The following is a 22,549-nucleotide window of genomic DNA, read 5'->3' as shown; positions in this document are numbered from 1 at the left end:
GAATTCAGAAATATGCTACAACATCTGATATGAATTTAGTCTTTGCTTTGTTCCGAAAAATCTCCTATTTACTTTTTTTTCTTTGTGTAACTGTATTAATATTTCCCATTATTTGTATGACAATACCTCTTGAGGGCTTCATATATTGTTCCATATTATTTGGGGTAAAAAAAAACCAGTCTAATGGAGCAATTAAGATAAAGTACTGCATTATGGTGATGTAAATCTTGAAGAATTTTATGACTGCTTGATAATACGCTCACAATGATGCTCAATATAATTTACAAGAACTATAACTGAATGTTTGAAAAGATCATCTAATGAGATCAAATTGTGAAATGTAGAATTCAATGTTCATGTAAATCTTACTTGGATTCCAGCATCCTCATGGTTACAGTGAATTTGTTACAGAAATCCTTCACAGCTTCTTCATGCTCAAACTTTCCACTACATTTCATCAATTTATCCAAAATATTCCTAAAATAAAATTACAGTATGAACATAGTGCAATTATCAAAATTATCAAATAAAATCTTTTTATAAATACATGTAGCATTCTTTAAAAGGTCACTACACACAATATTTACTAATATATATTAAAAATAACTAATATTCTGCAAACTTAAATCTACTTCTGGTAAAGTCATCTAAAATACTTATTAACCCAAAGATTATCTGACATAATGTAATGAACTTACTTCCAGGGTAGGATACCTTTTCTTGTCTTGTTTTAAAAAGAATAAGGATTGCTATGTATCAGTCAAAATATTGAGGCTATTTTTTTTATGAACAACTCATCATGACCTCCCCTGGTCATCTTCTGTATATATAAATTTCTCCAAGGTCCTGCTATTCAAAGTTCATCTCTGCAAGTAGTTTTTGTTAATTACCTTATAACCACTTCATCCTGACCTTCCTCTAAAGCCACATCAGATAGAATTCTGTGTAGAGCCACATTTAATTCAGTACTGCCACCTACTTCTGTGTCTGACTCGTTACTATCACTGCCACTAGTCATGAAGTTTATTGGTTTAATGGCGGCAGGAATCAGCCTTTCTAATAAAGCCAGTATGAACTTGTCTGACTTGTACTGGTTACATAAAGGTACCAGTGTTTCTACCAGTGCAGGTTGACTACACAGCCTCTTAAAAGCCCTGTAAATTAATTCATTATCTAGATAGGAAACAGTAAGAGATATTTAAAATTGGTTTACAAAAAAGAAGAAAAATTAAATCCCAAAATCAAAAACATTCCATAAGTACCCTCCATTTCTGATAGGTACTGTGAAAGTATACCTATAAAAGAGTGAAAAAAGTACTGCATTTTTGTCAAGCCTGCGACTTTTGTCGCAAAAGCGAGACATAGCGATCCTGCATTCTGTCATCACCGTAGGTGGCGTCCACAAATATTCACTCTGTGGTTAAAGTTTTTGAAATTTTAATAACTTTCTTAAACTATCCTGGATTTTTACCAAACTTGGACAGAAGCTTGTTTATGATCATATTAAAGATAGTAGCCAGAAGTAAATTTTGTAAAAAAAAAAATCATGTTTATCTGTATTTTACTTATAAATGGACTTAGTTTTTCTGCCAGTTAACATTACATTCACTCTGTGGTTAAAGTTTTTAAAATTTTTAATAACTTTCTTAAACTATCCTGGATTTGTACCAAACTTGGACAGAAGCTTGTTTATGATCAAAAGCTAGTATCTAAAAGGAAATTTTGTAAAAATTTATTTCCTGTTTTTCCGTATATAACTTATAAATGGACTTAGTTTTTCTTCCAGTTAACATTACATACAGTCTGCAGTTAAAGTTTTTAAAACATTTATTAGATTCATAAACCATCCTGGATTTTTACCAAACTTGGATAGAAGCTTCTTACAATCAAAAGATAGTATCTAGAGGAAAATTTTTAATAATTTTTTCCCCATTTTTGTTGAGCCTGCGACTAACAGCAAAAGTAGGCGAGACACTGTCCGTGGAACCCTCACAAATTTTTTATTTACTTAATATGATAAAATTGCATTGCAATAATTTAAAATGATGAAAACATGCTGTGACTTCCGAAAATTAATACCCTTACTATACCTAATGCCATCCACAATTTTTCTTTTTTACAGAATCTGTCTATGTATAATTTTTCAAACATAACACAGTAAATACATTTAACATGTATAACTAAAATGAATGAGAATTTGATATAGCTTGATATGAGTGATTTCTAATAATTTTCTTATACTATCTAAATTAAATAACCAGAGTTGATATCAAGTGATATCCAATTCTCACGAGTTGTTAAACCTATTTCTCTTATGGTCAGCACTCACATTGTGTTTTATAAAAAATTCTGCGAATTGTTGATATAGCCTTTTGTACATACCAGCATGACGTCAAATGTCCTGTTCCTGCGTCAACCCTTAAGAATGTAATAAAATTTGTCAAAAAGATGATTTTCAGGTGAAAAGTGTGAGGGTTTTGTATATTATTGAAGAAATGTCTGTTGCCATGGACGAAATATATATTGTCTTAACCTTTGAAAGTTATCAATGACCTAACGAATAGCCATTGGAAATTTCGTAATATCATCTGATGATGCTTGATAAGCCAATCAAGTTAACACAGTTTTCGTATCACTTTTTTGAATCACACTTTGTGCAGTGTGATACGAGAAATATCTCTTCATGCAAGAAATAGATAACAGGCCACAACCATAAGAGAAATAACAAAAGATATATACTAACCTTTTTGACAATCCTGTAATATTCTGTGACTGGAACATCAACAGCATACATGACAAAGCTTCTGTCAATAACCGTGGTGAAATGTACTGTGAAATAAATTTCAAATTAATCATATGTATTGCTAATTTCCTTCTCCTAGTATTTTGTGTACAAAAAATAGTACTAATTAGGAGTGAAAACTCACACAAATCATATTCTTTATTGTATCGTATGTAAATACTCTTTATTGGTTGGTTTTAATTCTATTTCTTTCTTCACTTAATTATCAGGACATAACTATAAAAGAAAATGTACAAATACAGATCTTAAAACCTACTAGTTTACTTTTTATAAATTTGCATTAATCCTTAATTCTGTTAAATGTTTTAAAGATTTAGTGCAAAGGGAACATAAACTTGTGATCTGTGTAAAAACACATGTGTCAATGATAATGTATTTTTATGGTTCATATATTTATTTTAGAAATGAAGATTCTTACATGCCCCAAGTATGTTTGAACATGCACAAATATCAGCTTAAGTAGAAAGGTAACTATGGTTGTTTTTCAAAAATTAAAGTATTACTCAGAAAAAGGTTCTGCCATCTTACCTTACAGATTGTATTAAGCAGTATAGTCAGTAGTCTATTCTTCAAGGTGACTTTGTGAAACATATAAATTCTTCTTGTGAAACAGTTCTGCTATCTTACCTTGCATATTGTATTTAGCAGTGTAGTCATAAGTTTATCCTACAAGGTGACCTTGTGAAATAGTTCTGCCATCTTACCTTACAGATTGTATTCAGCAGTGTAGCCAGAAGTTTATCCTTCAAGGTGACCTTGTGAAACAATTCTGCTATCATCATATAAGTAGCTGCTTTATAGTTAGGTATACTAGATTTTAACCCTTGACTGATGTGTGGTAATATCATGGCTATAAATTCTTCCTTAATGCCACCTGTTTCCATGACACCTATAGCTGTGGTCATGTAAAAGGCAAACCATGTCCTTAATTGTGGCATTGTTTCGTCTACTGACTCCTGAGCCTGCATTATAGAAATATATAAGGTGTTTTAATTATGGCTGATATATAACTGATGTGTCTCTATTGTGCTAAGAAAAAAAGTAGTTAAAAATAAGAAAATGTGGAATGACTGCCAATGAGATAATTTTCCTCCAGAATCAAAGAGACCAATTTTCCTCCAGAATCAAAGAGACCAAAGGACGAGAAAGTAAGCTACTATAGGTCAGTGGGTCCGAGTACACAGTTATTTCATAGTGCATTTCTTTTAGACAATGAATGAAAATTAAAAAAATCCCACCTGCGCTTTCTCAATAATATTTTTACAGTGTGTTGTACTACTTTTGGGACAAATTATATCAAAATTATAGAAAACTTCATCGGCTCTAACTCAAAATATGGACAATTTCATGTTAAGGGGGTCTTCAAATCTTTTGACAGCTTCCGAAGTGCTAATTTTTAACATTTTTCAGCTGGACCAAATCACTACTTTACTTTAAAATTCATGACCCAAATATTTTTACAGTGTCATTTCACCCCCTTACTTACTATTTGAGTCGTACGACATAGAGAAATAAATTTGGAAGGGGTATAAAAAAAATCGACAAGTAACACACTGTCCACACTAGGGACTATATTCGTGGACAACGAAAATCAAAGGACGATAACTGTGTACCCGGACCTAATAGGGTAGAAAAAGTTGACCAATCTTAATGAAACTTGGTATGACCAAAGCTTATTAAATTATAAGACTGCTTACAAAGTTTCATGGCAATAAGATATATATTATAGACAATATGACTAATTCTATATTCAACTTTGCGTGTTAAATTTAGACGTTAAAATTGAAAATTTTCAACTATCAACATTTGGGGCTAAAAAAATTAAAATATTGCAAAAAAATACTTTTGAAATGCCTTAATATATATTATATTATGCATTAAAAGCAATAGAGTACTCATTTGATTTATCAGACTTATCATAATTATTAAAAAGTCAAATCTATATGAGCCTGTGGCTAAAAATGGAGGTTTTCCAATGAAGGGGGCCTTACATGAAGATGTAATATTTTCCATCAATTTTAAATTTGTAAAGCTTTTTGGTTATAAATAATCCTTACATATGTATTTAATGTACTTTAAATGGAAAGAAAACTTACAAATAACATATCACATTAGTTTAAAAGGGTCTTAGGCCAAGTAAGACTGAAAATAATTTAGGGTCAATTTAGGCCGTATCACATATTTACATTTAAAAATGCATATTGAAGCTATAGAAAATAAAATTTTGTGTCTTTTCTATCATTTCTATACTCAGTTGACATGATAAAATAAATCTGAGCACAAAAAGACTCTTGCATTCAACTTTTTTTGCAGACAGTATGGTCTGATACAAAGATTTTTCACTTTTTAGTGAAAAACATGGATGCAATTTTAGTCTCAACAGGCTTATATTTGAACCACTTGATATCCTACAGAAGAAAAGAAAGATATTATGTGGCATAAAACAGGTACAAAAGACATTGTTAAGTGCTTTTTATACAAATTTAGTGAGGTCTTTATAATAGACTTCAACTTTTATGTTCCAAGCTCCTCACATTTAACTTGATCCAAACAGGGCGTTAGACGAGGATCATAGATACAACACATTTTGCACATATTGTCCGAGATAATCTTCTTTTCTGTAGATTCAGAGTTCACAAATGAGTAATACAACTGGATTGAAGCATAGAAACACAAATATTGACACATAAAAACCTGTCAGATAGAAAGTCAGAATGCCACTTATGCATCAAAATTGAATAAAATGCTTCGCTGGGGCGCAGCTTGATACGACCGCAGAGGTCAAACCCTGAACAGTTGGGCAAGTATGGACACAACATTCAAGCTTGATACAGCTCTGAATTTGGATTAATTGTTATTAAATATTTGACACAGCATAGGTTTCTGACACAGAAAGAATATGGTCTAAGAACTTGAATTTTTTTAATTTACCTATTATGGTCCAATGTCCAAAATCAAAATACATGGTTAGATTCAGCATATCAAAGAACCCCATATATTCAATTTTTGTTGAAATCAAACAAAGTTTAATTTTGGACCCCAACTTGGACCAACTTGAAAACTGGGCCCATAATCAAAAATCTAAACACATGTTTAGATTCAGCATATCAAAGAACCCCAAGAATTCAATTTTTGCTAAAATCAAACTAAGTTTAATTTTGGACCCTTTGGACCTTAATGTAGACCAATTTAAAAAACGGGACTTAAATTTAAAAATCTAAATACACGGTTAGATTTGGAATATCAAAGAACCCCAATAATTCAATTTTTGATGAAATCAAACAAAGTTTAATTTTGGACCCTTTTGACCTCAATATGAACCAATTTGATAGCGGGGCCCACAAAATAAAAAATCTAAATTCATGGTTAGATTCAGCATATCAAAGAACCCCATATATTCAATTTTTGTTGAAATAAAAAAAAGTTTAATTTTGGACCCCAACTTGGACCAACTTGAAAACTGGGCCCATAATCAAAAATCTAAACACATGTTTAGATTCAGCATATCAAAGAACCCCAAGAATTCAATTTTTGTTAAAATCAAACTAAGTTTAATTTTGGACCCTTTGGACCTCAATGAAGACCAATTTAAAAATTGGGACCCAAATTAAAAATCTAAAAACACGGTTAGATTTGGCATATCAAAGAACCCCAATAATTCAATTTTTGATGAAATCAAACAAAGTTTAATTTTGGACCCTTTTGACCTCAATATGAACCAATTTGATAGCGGGGCCCACAAATAAAAAATCTAAATACATGGTTAGATTCAGCATATCAAAGAACCTCATATATTCAATTTTTGTTGAAATCAAACAAAGTTTAATTTTGGACCCCAATTTGGACCAACTTGAAAACTGGGCCCATAATCAAAAATCTAAATACATGTTTAGATTCAGCATATCAAAGAACCCCATATATTCAATTTTTGTTGAAATCAAACAAAGTTTAAATACTGGACCCTATCTTGGACCAACTTGAAAACTGGGCCCATAATCAAAAATCTAAACACATGTTTAGATTCAGCATATCAAAGAACCCCAAGAATTCAATTTTTGTTAAAATCAAACTAAGTTTAATTTTGGACCCTTTGGACCTTAATGTAGACCAATTTAAAAAACAGGACCCAAAATTAAAAATCTAAATACACGGTTAGATTTGGAATATCAAAGAACCCCAATAATTCAATTTTAGATGAAATCAAACAAAGTTTAATTTTGGACCCTTTTGACCTCAATATGAACCAATTTGATAACGGGGTCCACAAATAAAAAATCTAAATACATGGTTAGATTCAGCATATCAAAGAACCCCATATATTCAATTTTTGTTGAAATCAAACAAAGTTTAATTTTGGACCCCAATTTGGACCAACTTGAAAACTGGGCCAAAAATCAAAAATCTAAATACATGTTTAGATTCAGCATATCAAAGAACCTCATATATTCAATTTTTGCTAAAATCAAACAAAGTTTAATTTTGGACCCCAATTTGGACCAACTTGAAAACTGGGCCAAAAATCAAAAATCTAAATACATGTTTAGATTCAGCATATCAAAGAACCTCATATATTCAATTTTTGCTAAAATCAAACAAAGTTTAATTTTGGACCCTTTGGACCTTAATGTAGACCAATTTGAAAACTGGACCCAAAATTAAAAATCTAAATACACTGTTAGATTCGGCATAACAAATAAATAAATGTGATCAAAGATTTTACAAATCTTATGCGCCATACTGTGCAATTAAAGATTACTTCTTGAATTTTTTCAATATTTGAAATTTGAAAAAAAAATAATATTTGAAGAATAATTCTTTTTAATTTCTGAAATCTGAAATGAGAAAAAATTGACCCCCCACAATTTCTTTTTATCCCCCCCCCCCCTTTTTTCCCCAAAAAAATTCTTTCCCTCAAGATATGGTCATAATCTCAATTCAAATTTCCAATGGAGTTGGCAACCATAATTACCCATTTAAATTTACCATAGTGCTAACTTAATCTATTTTATAATAGAATTAAAAATATAGTGTCAAATCTTTCATATGGATTTTTTTGTAAAAAAAAAAGATGCAACATTTGCAGATATTTTTACTGGTCTTCCTTTATAAATATGCATTTCTTTAAACATAATTTAAAAGCAGTGAAAGGGAAGTAACCAAAACGTTGTATTTGGATTACCTCCCTTACACTGTTTTAAATTATCTTTATTGTTCATTAACCATTACTTTATACATAATTTAAAAGCAGTGTAAGGGAGATAATTTCAATGATGTATTTGATTTATCTCCCTTACACTGCTTTAAATAATGTTTTGTACTAAAGTATTTGTCCATTAACCAGGACAACCTTGTTTTTCCCCCTTTTTTGCCCCTAATTCCTAAACGGTTTGAGCCATAACCCCCCAAAGCAAATCCTAACCATCCCTTTGTGGTATGGATACTTGTAGTATAATTTCAGAGAGATCCATACACCGTTCCACAGTTATTGTCTGGAAACTAGAAAATGCTTATTTTTGGCCCCTTTTTGGCCCCTAATTCCTTAACTGTTGGTACCATAACCCCCAAAATCAATCCCAACCTTCCTTTTGTGGTATTTAACCTTATGGTCAAATTTCAAAAAGATCCATTCACTTAAACTAAAGTTAGAGTGCGAAAACCATTGTGTATTCGGACGACGACGACGCCAACGTCATACCAATATACGACCACAAAATTTTTTTGCGGCCGTATAAAAAGCTATGAAATGCTTATTTTGACCATAAAATGCCAAAATTGGTTATTTTTGCAGAAATTCTATCAAATAAAAGTTTAAATCCTTTAGTTTTATGCTATTTGATAAATTGACACCATCAAATCATTCAGGGAAGTTGCCAAAGTACAGATTCTATATTTCCTGATTTCACCTCTGAGGTCCGAGTACACAGTTATTTCGTAGTGCATTTCTTTTAGACAATGAATGAAAATTAAAAAAATCCCACCTGCGCTTTCTCAATAATATTTTTACAGTGTGTTGTACTACTCTTGGGACAAATTATATCAAAATTATAGAAAACTTCATCGGCTCTAACTCAAAATATGGACAATTTCATGTTAAGGGGGTCTTCAAATCTTTTGACAGCTTCCGAAGTGCTAATTTTTAACATTTTTCAGCTGGACCAAATCACTACTTTACTTTAAAATTCATGACCCAAATTTGTTTACAGTGTCATTTCACCCCCCTACTTACTATTTGAGTCGTAAAACATGGAGAAATAAATTTGGAAGGGGTATAAAAAAAATCGACAAGTAACACACTGTCCACACTAGGGACTATATTCGTGGACAACGAAAATCAAAGGACGATAACTGTGTACCCGGACCAGTGTACTTGGTTACATTGAATTATAACAATCTACTCAATATATAAATAAGTGATGTGTATGATTGTACCAAACTGTCATATTGTAAAATACAGAAAACATAGTTTTATAAGGAAAGTAAAAGTAAGATTAATAATTAAATATATAATATATGTGTTTTATTTACTGGAGAGAGCAACCCAACAACACATAAACTGTTATCACAGGGATATGTATCCCCTTTTTGTAATTTTGATAATGCAAATGTTGAAATTAAAATAGCAATACTTTTAAAAACCTGTAAGTTATGCAAATATTCAAAGTCAATGAACCATGACTGAAGGTACATGGCTAAACAATCTGTTTGGAAATGAGATGTGCCAATGCTAATACAACTGCATACCAAATACCATTGACTTATCATAAGTTGTTCCTTTTAAACAAACTCGTAAACTATGTAAAAGTTTCAAAGTCAATGAACCATGATGAGGGGGCGGGCTATATAATCTCCATGGATACGTGATATGCCAATACTAATACAACTGCATACCAAATATCATTGACCTACCACTAGTGGTTCCCCATAAACTGACCTAATCACAAACTAATACATGTAAATTAAGCAAAAGTTTCAAAGTCAATAGACCATGACTGAGCAGGCAGGGCCAAATAATCTCCATGGAAATGAGATTTGCCAATGCTTATACAACTGCATACCAAATATCATTGACCTACCACTAGTGGTTCCCCATAAACTGACTTAATCACAAACTAATACATGTAAACTAAGCAAAAGTTTCAAAGTCAATAGACCTTGACTGAGGGGGCAGGGCCAAATAATCTCCATTGAAATGAGATATTCCAATGCTTATACAACTGCATACCAAATATCATTGACCTACCACGAGTGGTTCCCCATAAACTGACTTAATCACAAACTAATATATGTAAACTAAGCAAAAGTTTCAAAGTCAATAGACCATGACTGAGCGGGCAGGGCCAAATAATCTCCATGGAAATGAGATATGCCAATGCTTATACAACTGCATACCAAATATCATTAACCTACCACTAGTGGTTCCCCATAAACTGACCTAATCACAAACTAATACATGTAAACTAAGCAAAAGTTTCAAAGTCAATAGACCATGACTGAGCAGGCAGGGCCAAATAATCTCCATGGAAATGAAATGTGCCAATGCTAATATAACTGCATACCAAATATCATTGACCTACCACTAGTGGTTCACCACAAACTAGACCTAATACATTGTTGCCACCGCTGCCGCCGGAAACAGCATACCTATGTCTCGCTTTTTTACTCCGTCAAGGCGAGACAAAAAACATCTAGATTGTTTAAGATAATATTTTAACCTTTAGATGTCTTTTGTTTTTTTTTTAAGACTGCCGGTTTGTTGTCTTATTAATGTGTTTCTCCCTTAAAATATCTTATTTGTTTTAATTGACAAAATTTTTCTATTTTAGTTACTGTAAAACTCCTGCACCATAGAATGACATTTTATTACTTTTAATACAATGCCACTGATTGGCATTTCATACCTTGATAACTTTGATCACAGTGTCACAGATCAAAGCCATAAATCCTGGATCAGTTCTACAATGGTTAACTAATGCTGACCTTGATAAATGTACTCCAGTTTTCTGTGGAAAGAAAGTAATAACTATATTTCTAAAGGAAAGATCTAGTCTAATGATGATTTTTTGTGATTTTTTTATTACATTATTTCAAAGTATTTATCCATCTGAATATTTTGTATAAATCTCAGAGTCACAACAGGGAGTAAATTGATAATTATATTATGTAAATAAAAGCACATGGTAAATACTTTACATATAAGAGCATATGGGAGGAGCTAATCATTCAATCATCTGTTGATACCAAGTGTCCAGCTGTTAATCTCTGACCACAAGAAAAATAATGTGGTTAATTTATATAATAATGGAGGTACATTTTAACAAAGAAAATTTAAAAGAGAAAAAAATGTAGAGGGAATAAAATCTAAAGTGAAGACATATATATATAGATATAAATGTGTAAGAGTAGCTTAAACAAAATTTTGAAAGCCTCTAACATATGTTCTTACTAAGGCAAAAGAACTTGTATCTGAATCTTAAACCAGCAGCAATCCTTATTCTAGACAAATCACCGGGATAAAAGTAGTTTTTTTGACTTGCACTAAAAATAAGAAGTAGCTGTTCTATTTTGTAGAGGACAGTAGGTAGTATGAAAATATCTTTTATTGCATAGTTTTAAGTTTCTAGTTAATTTCACAGTACACCTATATATCTTTTTTAAATATGAATAATAATTATTATTTCATACTGAGAATTATATCAAGTATTGATAATATGCAACTTATCACTCTTAATATTCTCTTATCTTATACTGTCTGGACAGGGGAGGAGCTATGGCTATATTTAATTACTACATTACAGATGGTGGTCAAATCTGTGACATCAGACTTCCACCAAATGCTAAATTATTGTTGTAAAGGGTTGGACAGTGCACAAATCATGCAAAATTTAAGTGTACAAAAGACACAACCTGTGTGGTTCTGTTGATAAAATAATAGTGTCAGAACACTCCTGGGGTGCTTCCAGAGGAATGTTTATATTTATGTTGCATTTATAGGGGTTCAAAGGGGGGTATTCATTTTTGAGGTAATTTTTCAGAACAATTTTTCATGGGAATTGTCATCAGAAAATGAAAATAGAATCATTATGGGTGCCCCCTTTGGTTTGGCTTTTATATATGTGAGTGAAGGGAGTATTTTCTACAAAACATTGTCCCATTTTTTGGATAATTCATTTCTGAATGAATTTATAGGTCTCCAAAGATGAAAGGTGAAATGAGGTTTGGCACCCAGCAGTTAAATTAATATATCTTCTAATTGGAGGCCAAAATTAATACAAATCTGTCACACGGTTATGTAGCTTGTGCATGGTCAATTAAAGGGATGAAAACAGAATTTTACTACCATTTGACCTGAATGTGCTATTTTCATCCCAAGTTGTGAGAGCACTTTTCTGGCAGGTAATGACATATATTTTTAATTGAATATACCAAATATAACTTTATCTATAGATTAAGAAAGAGTAATATTTTAGCTTTGAAATGAGTTAAAGATTTTAAAAATCCATTGAGTAGTTTTGGAGAAATTAATCTTTAAAGACTGTTGGTTGGAGTCAGAAAAGTCAGACTGCAGTGCTACCTTAAGTATGTCATTTTTCTAAACAGTTTTACAGTCGAATTTGTCCAAGATGTTGATGACAACTATCAAAATTTAAATCAGTTAAGATATGAGCCATACAAGAGATAAGAACTAGAAGTACTGTGAGTTTTCCTCAAATGGTACTCCTGTTCCTTCCTAGAAATACAGATCTTGATATGAAATACCACTTAGTTTTGTGTTGAGAATTGTTTATATCTTTTAAACAAGTAAGAAGCACTTGTGTTTACAAGATCAATATAATATAACAAATCAAACAAATGTGCAAGTTCTATTACCTCCCCTTAAGAGTGGAGTGTTTTTTTTTGGTTACATATCATAATTGTTTTCGTCTCTTTGTGTTCCATTAGGAATAATGACCCCATAAAAACAACAGGTAAGTATTGACAGTCAAAATAACAGGTGTCAAAGTACTGTTCACCAGCTACTTTATTATTAAAAGATGAAACAAACTCACACAATGTTTTCTTCCAAATATTATTTTGTAAAGTGTGTAAACAAAAACCCATTCTAGTATTTTCAAGGAGGATATCTCGCACTATCATTAAAACAAATTAACATGCAATGAAAATCAAACCTGAATCTCTTCCAGCCAATCCCATTTTGTAGCAAGCTTTGAATTCAGTTTGAGAAGTTGAACCACACGTACAAATATTTTACTCTCATGGTACGGTATCATACATAACATCAAACTGTCTACATTGTACTGGTGAATATGGTACCTGTTTATAGTAAAAAAAGATAAACAACTTCAGACTATTTACATTGCATATGGTTTCTGCAGCAAAGAAAAAAAGACATAACATAAGACTGTCTTGACCATTGATGATATACGTTTAAAAAAAATAATACATTTTAGAATAGAGAATGGAAACTGGGATTGTGTTAAAGACAAAATCCCGATCAAAGAGCAGAAAACAGTCCAAGACCACCCAGGGTCTTCAACAGTGAAAAAATCCTGCACCCGGAGGAGGGCTTCAGCTTGCCCTTAAGCAATAATGTATACCAATAAAGCGAAATGGACGCCACACTAAACTCTGAAACATACAAATGAACAAACATTTTTAAAAAAACGCACAAGATTAACAAAGGCTAGAGGTTACTGACTTAGGACAGACACAAAAATGCGACTGGGTTAAATATGCTTTGTAAGATCTCATCCCTCCCCTATACCTCTAGCCAATGTCTACATTCAAAGGTCTTTATTTCTCTTTAAAAAAATCTCAAAAACAGTTTTGACAACTTTAAAATATTCATACTGATTAAGATTAAATTGCCAATGATGTAATGTAGCTAACTTTTTCTAAACTCTATGAAAAAAAAATTCAACCAAAATAACTTTTTTTATTTCTGAATTTAATAAAATGCTCCGCAGGGCGCAGCTTGATACGACCTCAGAGGTCGAACCCTGAACAGTTGGGGCAAGTATGGACACAACATTCAAGCTTGATACAGCTTTGCATTTGGATTGTGATTAAATATTTGACACAGCATAGGTTTCTGACACAGAATGAATGTGGTCTAAGAACTTAAAAATTTTAAATTGGACATTCACCTATTATGGTCCAATATCCAAAATCTAAATACATGGTTAGATTCAGCATATCAAAGAACCCCAAGAATTCAATTTTTGATGAAATCAAACAAAGTTTAATTTTGGACCCTTTTGACCTCAATGTGGACAAAGTTGATAACGGGGCCCAAAAATCAAAAATCTAAATACATGGTTAGATTCAGCATATCAAAGAACCCCTATATATTCAATTTTTGTTGAAATCAAACAAAGTTTAATTTTGGACCCCGATTTGGACCAACTTGACCCATAATCAAAAATCTAAATACATGTTTAGATTCAGCATATCAAAGAACCCTAAGAATTCAATTTTTGTTAAAATCAAACTAAGTTTAATTTTGGACCCTTTGGACCTTAATGTAGACCAATTTGAAAACGGAACCAAAAATTAAGAATCTAAATACACGGTTAGATTCGGCATATCAAAGAACCCCAATAATTCAATTTTTGATGAAATCAAACAAAGTTTAATTTTGGACCCTTTGGACCTCAATGTGGACCAATTTAAAAACGGGGCCCAAAATCCAAAAACTAAATACACGGTTAGATTCAGCATATTAAAGAACCCCAAGAATAAAACCCCATTGAAATTGGTCAAGAAATAAGCAATTTATACGAAGTATCTTCTTTTGCACAATACTGTGCAATTAAATATTTCTTCCTATTGCACAATACTGTACAATTGACAATTTCTTGCTATTGCGCAATATTGTGCTATTGGATATTTCTTGCTATTGCGCAATACTGTGCAATTGAAGATTTCTTGCTATTGCGCAATACTGTGCAATTGAAGATTTCTTGCTATTGTGCAATACTGTCCAATTGAAAATTTCTTGCTATTGCACAATACTTATTATATAATAATTTACACATCCTGTTTGGTGTGTATCTCCTACCATATCATTATTATTTGCTTTTAAATATAAATCAGAAATAACCAACTTAAAATGGAAAATTTTAAAAGAAAAAAAAGGAAAAAAAGATAAAAAAGGAAAAAAAAAAAATCCCCCCTTATGATTCATCACCCCCAAACTCAATCCCAGCCTTCCCTTTGTGGTATGGTACCTTGCAGTACAATTTCAGAGAGATCCATACACTTGAACACAAGTTATTGTCTGGAAACTAGAAAAATGTGTTTTTTGGCCCCTTTTTGGCCCCTAATTCCTAAACGTTTAGGGCAATTACCCCCAAACTCAAACCCAGCTTTCCCTTTGTGATATGGAACCTTGTAGTACAATTTCAGAAAGATCCATACACTTACACACAAGTTATTGTCCTGAAACTAGAAAAATGCTTGTTTTTTGCCCCTTTTTGGCCCCTAATTCCTATAATATTGAGGCAATTACCCCCATCATCAATCCCAGCCTTCCCTTTGTTGTATGGTACCTTGCAGTACAATTTCAGAGAAATCCATACACTTGAACACAAGTTATTGTCTGGAAACTAGAAAAATGCTTATTTTTGGCCCCTTTTTTGACCCCCAATTCCTAAACATTTCGGCAATTACCCCCAAACTCAATTCCAGCTTTCCCTTTGTGATATGGAACCTTGTAGTACAATTTCAGAAACATCCATACACTTACACACAAGTTATTGTCATGAAACTAGAAAAATGCTTGTTTTTTGCCCCTTTTTTGGCCCCTAATTCCTAAAATTTTGAGGCAATTACCCCAAAAATCAATCCCAGCATTCCTTTTGTGATATGGAACCTTGTGGTACAATGTCAGAGATATCCATACACTAACACACAAGTTATGTCTGGAAGTTACAAAAATGCTTATTTTTGGCCCCTTTTTGGCCCCTAATTCCTTTACTGTTGGTACCATAACCCCCAAAATCAATCCCAACCTTCCTTTTGTGGTATTGAACCTTGTGGTAAAATTTCATAGAGATCCAACGCCATACCAATATACGACCACAAAAATTTTTTTGCGGTCGTATAAAAAGTTTGATTCCATTATGAAGTAATATTAAAGTAATACCTGTATATTAGCCATTCTAATGCTTTGTGTGCTGGCTTGAGCAGACAATATGGAGATAAACGATACAGAAATCTATCTATTGTTTCATCAAGCTTGTCATTTACTTCCTTTGTTTGTATACTTCTTTCAAAACTTAACGAAGAATTGGCAAACAGATTTTCCTCAAATTCTTCAAAACTCTCATCAATGGTTTCTAACTCTTCAAGTCCATTAGTTCCTATAAATAAATAGTTTAACCTTATATAAATGAATAAAAAAAAGATGTGGGTATACATCAATGAGACAGGAACCCAGCATATATATATAACCAAAAGACATCTAGAGGGCAAAATTTCATCTTCAACAAAGGGAGATATATACACAATAATATGTCAAGATCTAAGCTATTTAAAAAAGCTGTATCTAAATTGAACAGAAATTTCAAAGATCTACTGTTAAAATCAAATTCTCCAAATTACAAAATACACGAAGATTTTAATTGAGACATTCACTAATGAGGTTCCTGATTTTGGAAAAGTACTAGAATACGTAGCAGGGTTAATGTTATATTACAAATTGTATAGCTAGTTATATTAGAAGTTGTCCTAAAAGAACAGTTCTCACCACCCACAATTTTGATTAAAATGTTTTATTTTGACATTTGGTATAAACTTTTGTAAAAGTTTTTAAAAACAGATGTTTTAAAAAATCTTCATTTGTTTCGATCAAATATAAAATGAAGGCAAGAATTGTTTCTTGCAGTTCCCTCTATTTATCCTAGTTATTTTTGAGATTTGGTCTCATCCCAATTTAATCTTTATAGTGCATCTGTTCTACTAATGATGCTTTCTGTTACTCCTTAGAAAATTAATTGTAGGTCCGAACATAAGATTATGTTGTTGTATAATAAGTGACATCTTTAGTATAAGAATTAGTGGAATCACAATTGCTAATATACAAATTTACTATGACTAGTTTCATTATTTTTATCTCTACCAACATGAAATTAACCAAAAAGATTTTCTGATTCTTTGATAAAAAATATTCATAAATCTATATTTTTTATAAGATGTAGCAAAGAATAAAAGAAAACATGCACTTTCCCTTATTCATGATATTTTGACGGTGAATAGATGTTAAAAGGAAATGCATACCTAGACCAAAAAACGTTTCCTTGTCTAGCCCAGCAGCTTCTTTTGGATCAAATAACAATGACTTCTTCCTTTTATCTTCACCAAACACAGTCTGTGTATGTGGTACTGCAAGCCTCTCTAACTGCTTTGCTAAAGATGTCATCTTCAAGGCTAGAATCATACGAAACATAGCAGTTCATTTTAAGTCTTAAATCCATACAGCTACATTGTGTACCATAGATAGACTTGCTGTAGTGTAGTAGAAAACACATTTTGAACCAGCTTTCAAATTGCACCATTTTTCTTTTGTTAAAGTTAATCATGTTAATAGTCATCTTTCTGATAATTGGCCCGAGAACACAGTTATTTCGTAGTGCATTTCTTTTAGACAATAAATTCAAATTAAAAAAATCGCACCTGCTCTATCTCAAAAAGATTTTTACAGTGTAGTGTACTACTATTGATACAAATAATATCAAAATTATAGAAACTTCTACCAGCTCTAACTCAAAATATTGACAATTCTGTGTTAAGGGGGGCTAAAATTCAGTTTGACAGCTTCAGACATTCTAATTTTTGACCTTTTTTAACTGGACCAAATCACTACTTAACATAAAGATTCAGCACCCAAATTTTTTTAACATGTAATTTCATCCCCTTACTTAATATTTCATGCATAAAATATCAAGAAATAAATTGGGAAAGTGTATCAAAAAAAAATGCAAGTTATACACTGTTCACACTAGGGACTATATTCGTAGACAACGAAAACCAAAGGACGATAACTGTGTCCTTGGACCTAATAGGATAGAAAGACTTGACCAATTTTAATAAAACTTTGCATGACCTAAGCTTAGGCAATTATAAGATAGTTGGCCAAGTTTCATGGCCATAGGATATATATTATAGAAACTAGGGCCATTTTAATATTGAAATTTGGATGTTTATTTTTGACGTTTAAATCAAATATTTTCAACTGTCAAGATTTTGGCCTAAAAAATTTAAATATTGCAAAAATTTGCTTTTAATTACTCTTGAATTTAATATATTAAGTTTTAAAAGCAACGGAACACTCATTTGATATATCAGATTTATTACAGTTATTCAAAAGTCAAATTTATATGAGCCTGTGCCTGAAAATAGAGATTTTCGAATTAAGGGAAGCCTTACATAAACATGCATTTTTTTCAACCAATTTGAAGTTTTTGAAGTTTTTTAACCATACATTATTCTTTCATATATATTAAATGTACTCTGAATGTAAAGAAAAGTTACAAAAAGCATACCACATGAGTATAAAATGGTCTTAGGCCATGTAAGACTGAGAATTATTTAGAGTCAATTTAGGCCGTAGCCCATATTTACATATAAAAATGCACACAGAGGCTATAAGAAATTGAAATTTGTTACTTTTTGCTCATTTCTATGCTAAGATGTCATGATACAAGAAGTCTAATTGCAAAAGGACTCTTGAATTCAACTTTTTTTTGCAGACAGTATGGTCTGATGACCAGTTTTTCACTTTTCAATGGAAAACTTGCATGTAGTTTTAGTCTCATTTGGCATATATTTGAACCACTTACTATCCTAAAGAAGAAAATTATGGTAGCATATGAAATGAATAGGGTGTACTGATCATTGTAAAGTGGTTTTTTTACAGATTTAGTGAAATATTTGTGATGGACTACAGATTTTATGTACAAAGCTCTTCACATTTCACATACATCAAACAGGCCGTTTAACCAGGGACATAAATACAAATATTCTGCACATTTTTTCTGTGATAATCTACTTTTCTCTAGATTCCGAGTTCACAAATGGTTAATTAAATTTGATTTAAGCATAGAAACACAAATATCAGGAACATAAAAAGCTGTCAGATAGAAAGTCAGCATGGCTCTTAGGCATAAAATGGAAACTGCTTTAAAATGCTTATTTTAGCCGTATAATGCCGAAATGGGACATTTTAACAGAATTTCTGTCAAACAAAGATGTAAATCCTTTACTTTTATTGAGTTTGACAAATTGAAACCAGCAAACCATTCAGGAAAGTTGCCAAAGTACAGAATCTACATTTACGGAATTCATCTCTTAGGCCCGAGAACACAGTTATTTCATAGTGCATTTCTTTTAGACAATAAATTCAAATTAAAAAAATCGCACCTGCTCTATCTCAAAAAGATTTTTACAGTGTAGTGTACTACTATTGATACAAATAATATCAAAATTATAGAAACTTCTACCAGCTCTAACTCAAAATATTGACAATTCTGTGTTAAGGGGGGCTAAAATTCAGTTTGACAGCTTCAGACATTCTAATTTTTGACCTTTTTTAACTGGACCAAATCACTACTTAACATAAAGATTCAGCACCCAAATTTTTTTAACATGTAATTTCATCCCCTTACTTAATATTTCATGCATAAAATATCAAGAAATAAATTGGGAAAGTGTATCAAAAAAAAATGCAAGTTATACACTGTTCACACTAGGGACTATATTCGTAGACAACGAAAACCAAAGGACGATAACTGTGTCCTTGGACCAATTGCACTGTGCAGATTTTTTGTTGAGTTTTGAGTTTTTACGACATATGGTCTAGATAGGCAAACAGAGAGGTTTTTGTTGAGTTTTGAGTTTTTACGACATATGGTCTAGATAGGCAAACAGAGAGGTTTTTGTTGAGTTTTGAGTTTTTACGACATATGGTCTAGATAGGCAAACAGAGAGGTTTTTGAGCATGTAAACTGGTTTAATGGCACCACATTTTGTGCCTGTACCAAGTTAGGATATCTGAAACATGTGCTGTTTGCCAATCCTTGTCCTAGCTTGCTTGTTTTATATGTAGACATTTTGACAATTTAGATTAAAACCATATTTCAAATTACTTCTTTGTCACTAATATGGCCTAAGACATGTAAGATGATCTTTTAAATCTCAATAAGGGGTCACATTAGAAGTAATCTTTAATAGTTTTAATCAGAGTGTCCAATAATATCATCCTTTACAAATGAATACAAGAAATAGTCACCTTTTGTCCGTTCCGTCGATTTCAGTACCAGTAAAATGATTTATCAAATCATGCAGTAGAATAAAATTTTGAAATTGGTGAAATATAAAAATTGGACAGCTTATGCACAATGCAGTCTGTTTTCTGTTGATCTGTTAATTTTGAATGATTTACTGAGTACTTTAATTTTCACAACTTTTTTATAATTTTGTAAATTTTTTATCAAAGAAACAATTGCCCAAGAGTTGAAGCTCCTATGGTGTATATCTAAGTATCTGGAATTCATATATTCTGGAACTGTTGGGTGTTATCAGCTATTGATATGATTGTAACTTGTATCAGCCTCTTTTTATACATGCAACCGATAGTAAAGGATGTATTTTACAGCTCAGTGTTTTTGATTTCTTTACACCTTACTTTGGTCCCAAAAAAAATAAGTCAGACATATGACACTGAATTCTCATGATTGTCAGCCAAGACAAATTATCAATGACAGAATCTATCAGAAAACATGTTACAGCATTTTATTTATCATCTAGGCTTATTCACCAAATGATTAAAACAAAACAGCAATGATCATGTGATCATGCCTTGTGAATGGGCTTTCAACTAGTCCAAATAATTATGACATCTTGAAAGGCTATTTTATTTTATTTTTTCTGTGACCCCTGCATAGTCCAAATAATTATGACGTCTTGAAAGGCTATTTTAACATGTTTAATTTTTTTTCTGTGACGCCTTTCTACGACGTCACAACGCTGAAGCCATTTTTTGTTGGTCAAAATTTTTGCATAAATACAAATTCTTACCTTTTAGTGTGCTTGTTGGTACAAAACATTTCCAGAAATATCCAAAATTATGATGAAATAAGTTCTGATTCCATTTGAGATTTGAGATGTGCATTGTTGTTTAAATGGTTTCCCTGATTTCCAAAGATCCTTCACCTTGGAGAGGATAAAATACCAAACTCCGTAAAATTTGATGGACCTTAACTTCCGGAACATTTGGTTTATGTTATTCTGAAATTCGGGTTCACCAAATTTATCAGTTTGGTATTTTATACTATCGGAAAGTGAAGATCTTGGGAAATCTGGGAAACCATTTAAAATGATTGCAAATCTCAAATGGAACTGTAACTTATTTTATCATCACTTATGGATAATTCTGGAAATATTTTGCACCAACAAGCACACAAATAGTAAGAATTTGTATAAATGCAAAATTGGATATCAAAGTTTGGTATTTCATACTCTCTGAAAGTGAAGATCTTGGGAAATCTTGGAAACCATTTAAAATGATTGCAAATCTCAAATGGATTCGTAACTTATGTTATCATCACTTATGGATAATTCTGGAAATATTTTGCACCAACAAGCACACAAAAGGTAAGAATTTGTATATATGCAAAAATTTCTGGCCGTCAATGAAGATTTCATGGCAAAATTGGGTATCAACCTTCAAATCTTGCTTTACTGTAAAAATTGTATTATTATTAGTTAGTGTTCAAAATTGGTTCACATTTAACTAACAATTCTTTTTTCTGTATACCCTTCAAGTACCTGACTAGAAACAATATTAATATGATATCCATTGTCCAATCAAATCTTTTTAAATAGTAAACAGACTGTTACTCTGCCTACCCATTGAATTTAGGTGTCAATCTTAATTACAGTGTCTGAGCAAACAACCAAACAAAGTTTGCAAGCAAGGCATTTAAATTCTTGATTTGCATGCTATATTATTTCAACTCTAATCATCGATACTTTTAACAAATTCCATTTATCCTGATTCAAGTATGCCACCAAATCCTCCGAAGTTAATGTAGATTATTCATTTTTTTATTATGGGGCTGGATCGACTAGGGGCCGGATCGGTTTTGGGCCAGAACAACCTGATACAGGATTCTGGGGGTTCCTAGAGGTAAAAAGCAGGACATTGCTGGATGCAGTGTATATTTTAGAAGTTATGTAAACTATAGTTGTTAGAATAGAACATTGTAGCTATAGGTGTGTTTACACATATCAGCTGTTCCAGAAGTTTAATAAATGCATCAATTTCTATAATGGATTATTTATTTACACTTCTTATGTTGAGAGAGAGCAGACATCAGAATCATTATGCCTCAAAATTAAAACCCAAACCGATATTATCATGATTATCAGTGCACGGGAGAACACAGCTGCATGACCACCCCTTTTTTGTGTGTACTTTTTACATTCGATCAGATAAGCTCGTGATTGTCCCTTAAAATATTGATTTAATTTAATTTTCCGGTGTTTGTCACTATAATTACATAAGCAAATTTCCAATACTGACTGTAAAGTATGAGTTTACTTATGGTGCACCATAGCACGCACGTGTTGTTGTTTTGGTTTATTTATCAGGCAACATATCTACAGCCACTGTTTCGTATGAAACATTTAATTGTTGGTTAGTTTCTATAATGGCTATATTAATGTGTATTCCATAATCAAAATAAA

General features: G+C 31.8%; 1 protein-coding gene across 1 annotated transcript in view; it reads right to left on the bottom strand.

The window, feature by feature from the left end:
* LOC127733237 (HEAT repeat-containing protein 1-like) overlaps positions 1-22,456 on the bottom strand; it is an 81,525-nt gene extending 59,069 nt beyond the window's left edge. The window contains exons 1-9 of the mRNA XM_052242548.1: positions 22,363-22,456; positions 17,081-17,230; positions 15,948-16,164; positions 12,970-13,114; positions 10,702-10,803; positions 3,508-3,765; positions 2,744-2,829; positions 891-1,154; positions 370-477 (exon numbers count right to left, since the gene is read on the bottom strand). Coding sequence (XP_052098508.1) covers positions 370-477; positions 891-1,154; positions 2,744-2,829; positions 3,508-3,765; positions 10,702-10,803; positions 12,970-13,114; positions 15,948-16,164; positions 17,081-17,222 — 1,322 coding nt within the window. The 5' untranslated portion in view covers positions 17,223-17,230; positions 22,363-22,456. The remainder of the gene's footprint in view (positions 1-369; positions 478-890; positions 1,155-2,743; positions 2,830-3,507; positions 3,766-10,701; positions 10,804-12,969; positions 13,115-15,947; positions 16,165-17,080; positions 17,231-22,362) is intronic.
* Positions 22,457-22,549: the final 93 nt, after the last annotated feature.

This window comes from Mytilus californianus, unplaced genomic scaffold (genome assembly GCF_021869535.1).
Source record: "Mytilus californianus isolate M0D057914Y unplaced genomic scaffold, xbMytCali1.0.p SCAF_1, whole genome shotgun sequence".
In the NCBI taxonomy this organism is placed as follows: Eukaryota; Metazoa; Mollusca; class Bivalvia; order Mytilida; family Mytilidae; genus Mytilus; species Mytilus californianus.
Note: the sequence above shows the minus strand (reverse complement) of the source record. Positions and strands in the feature narration are given on the sequence as shown.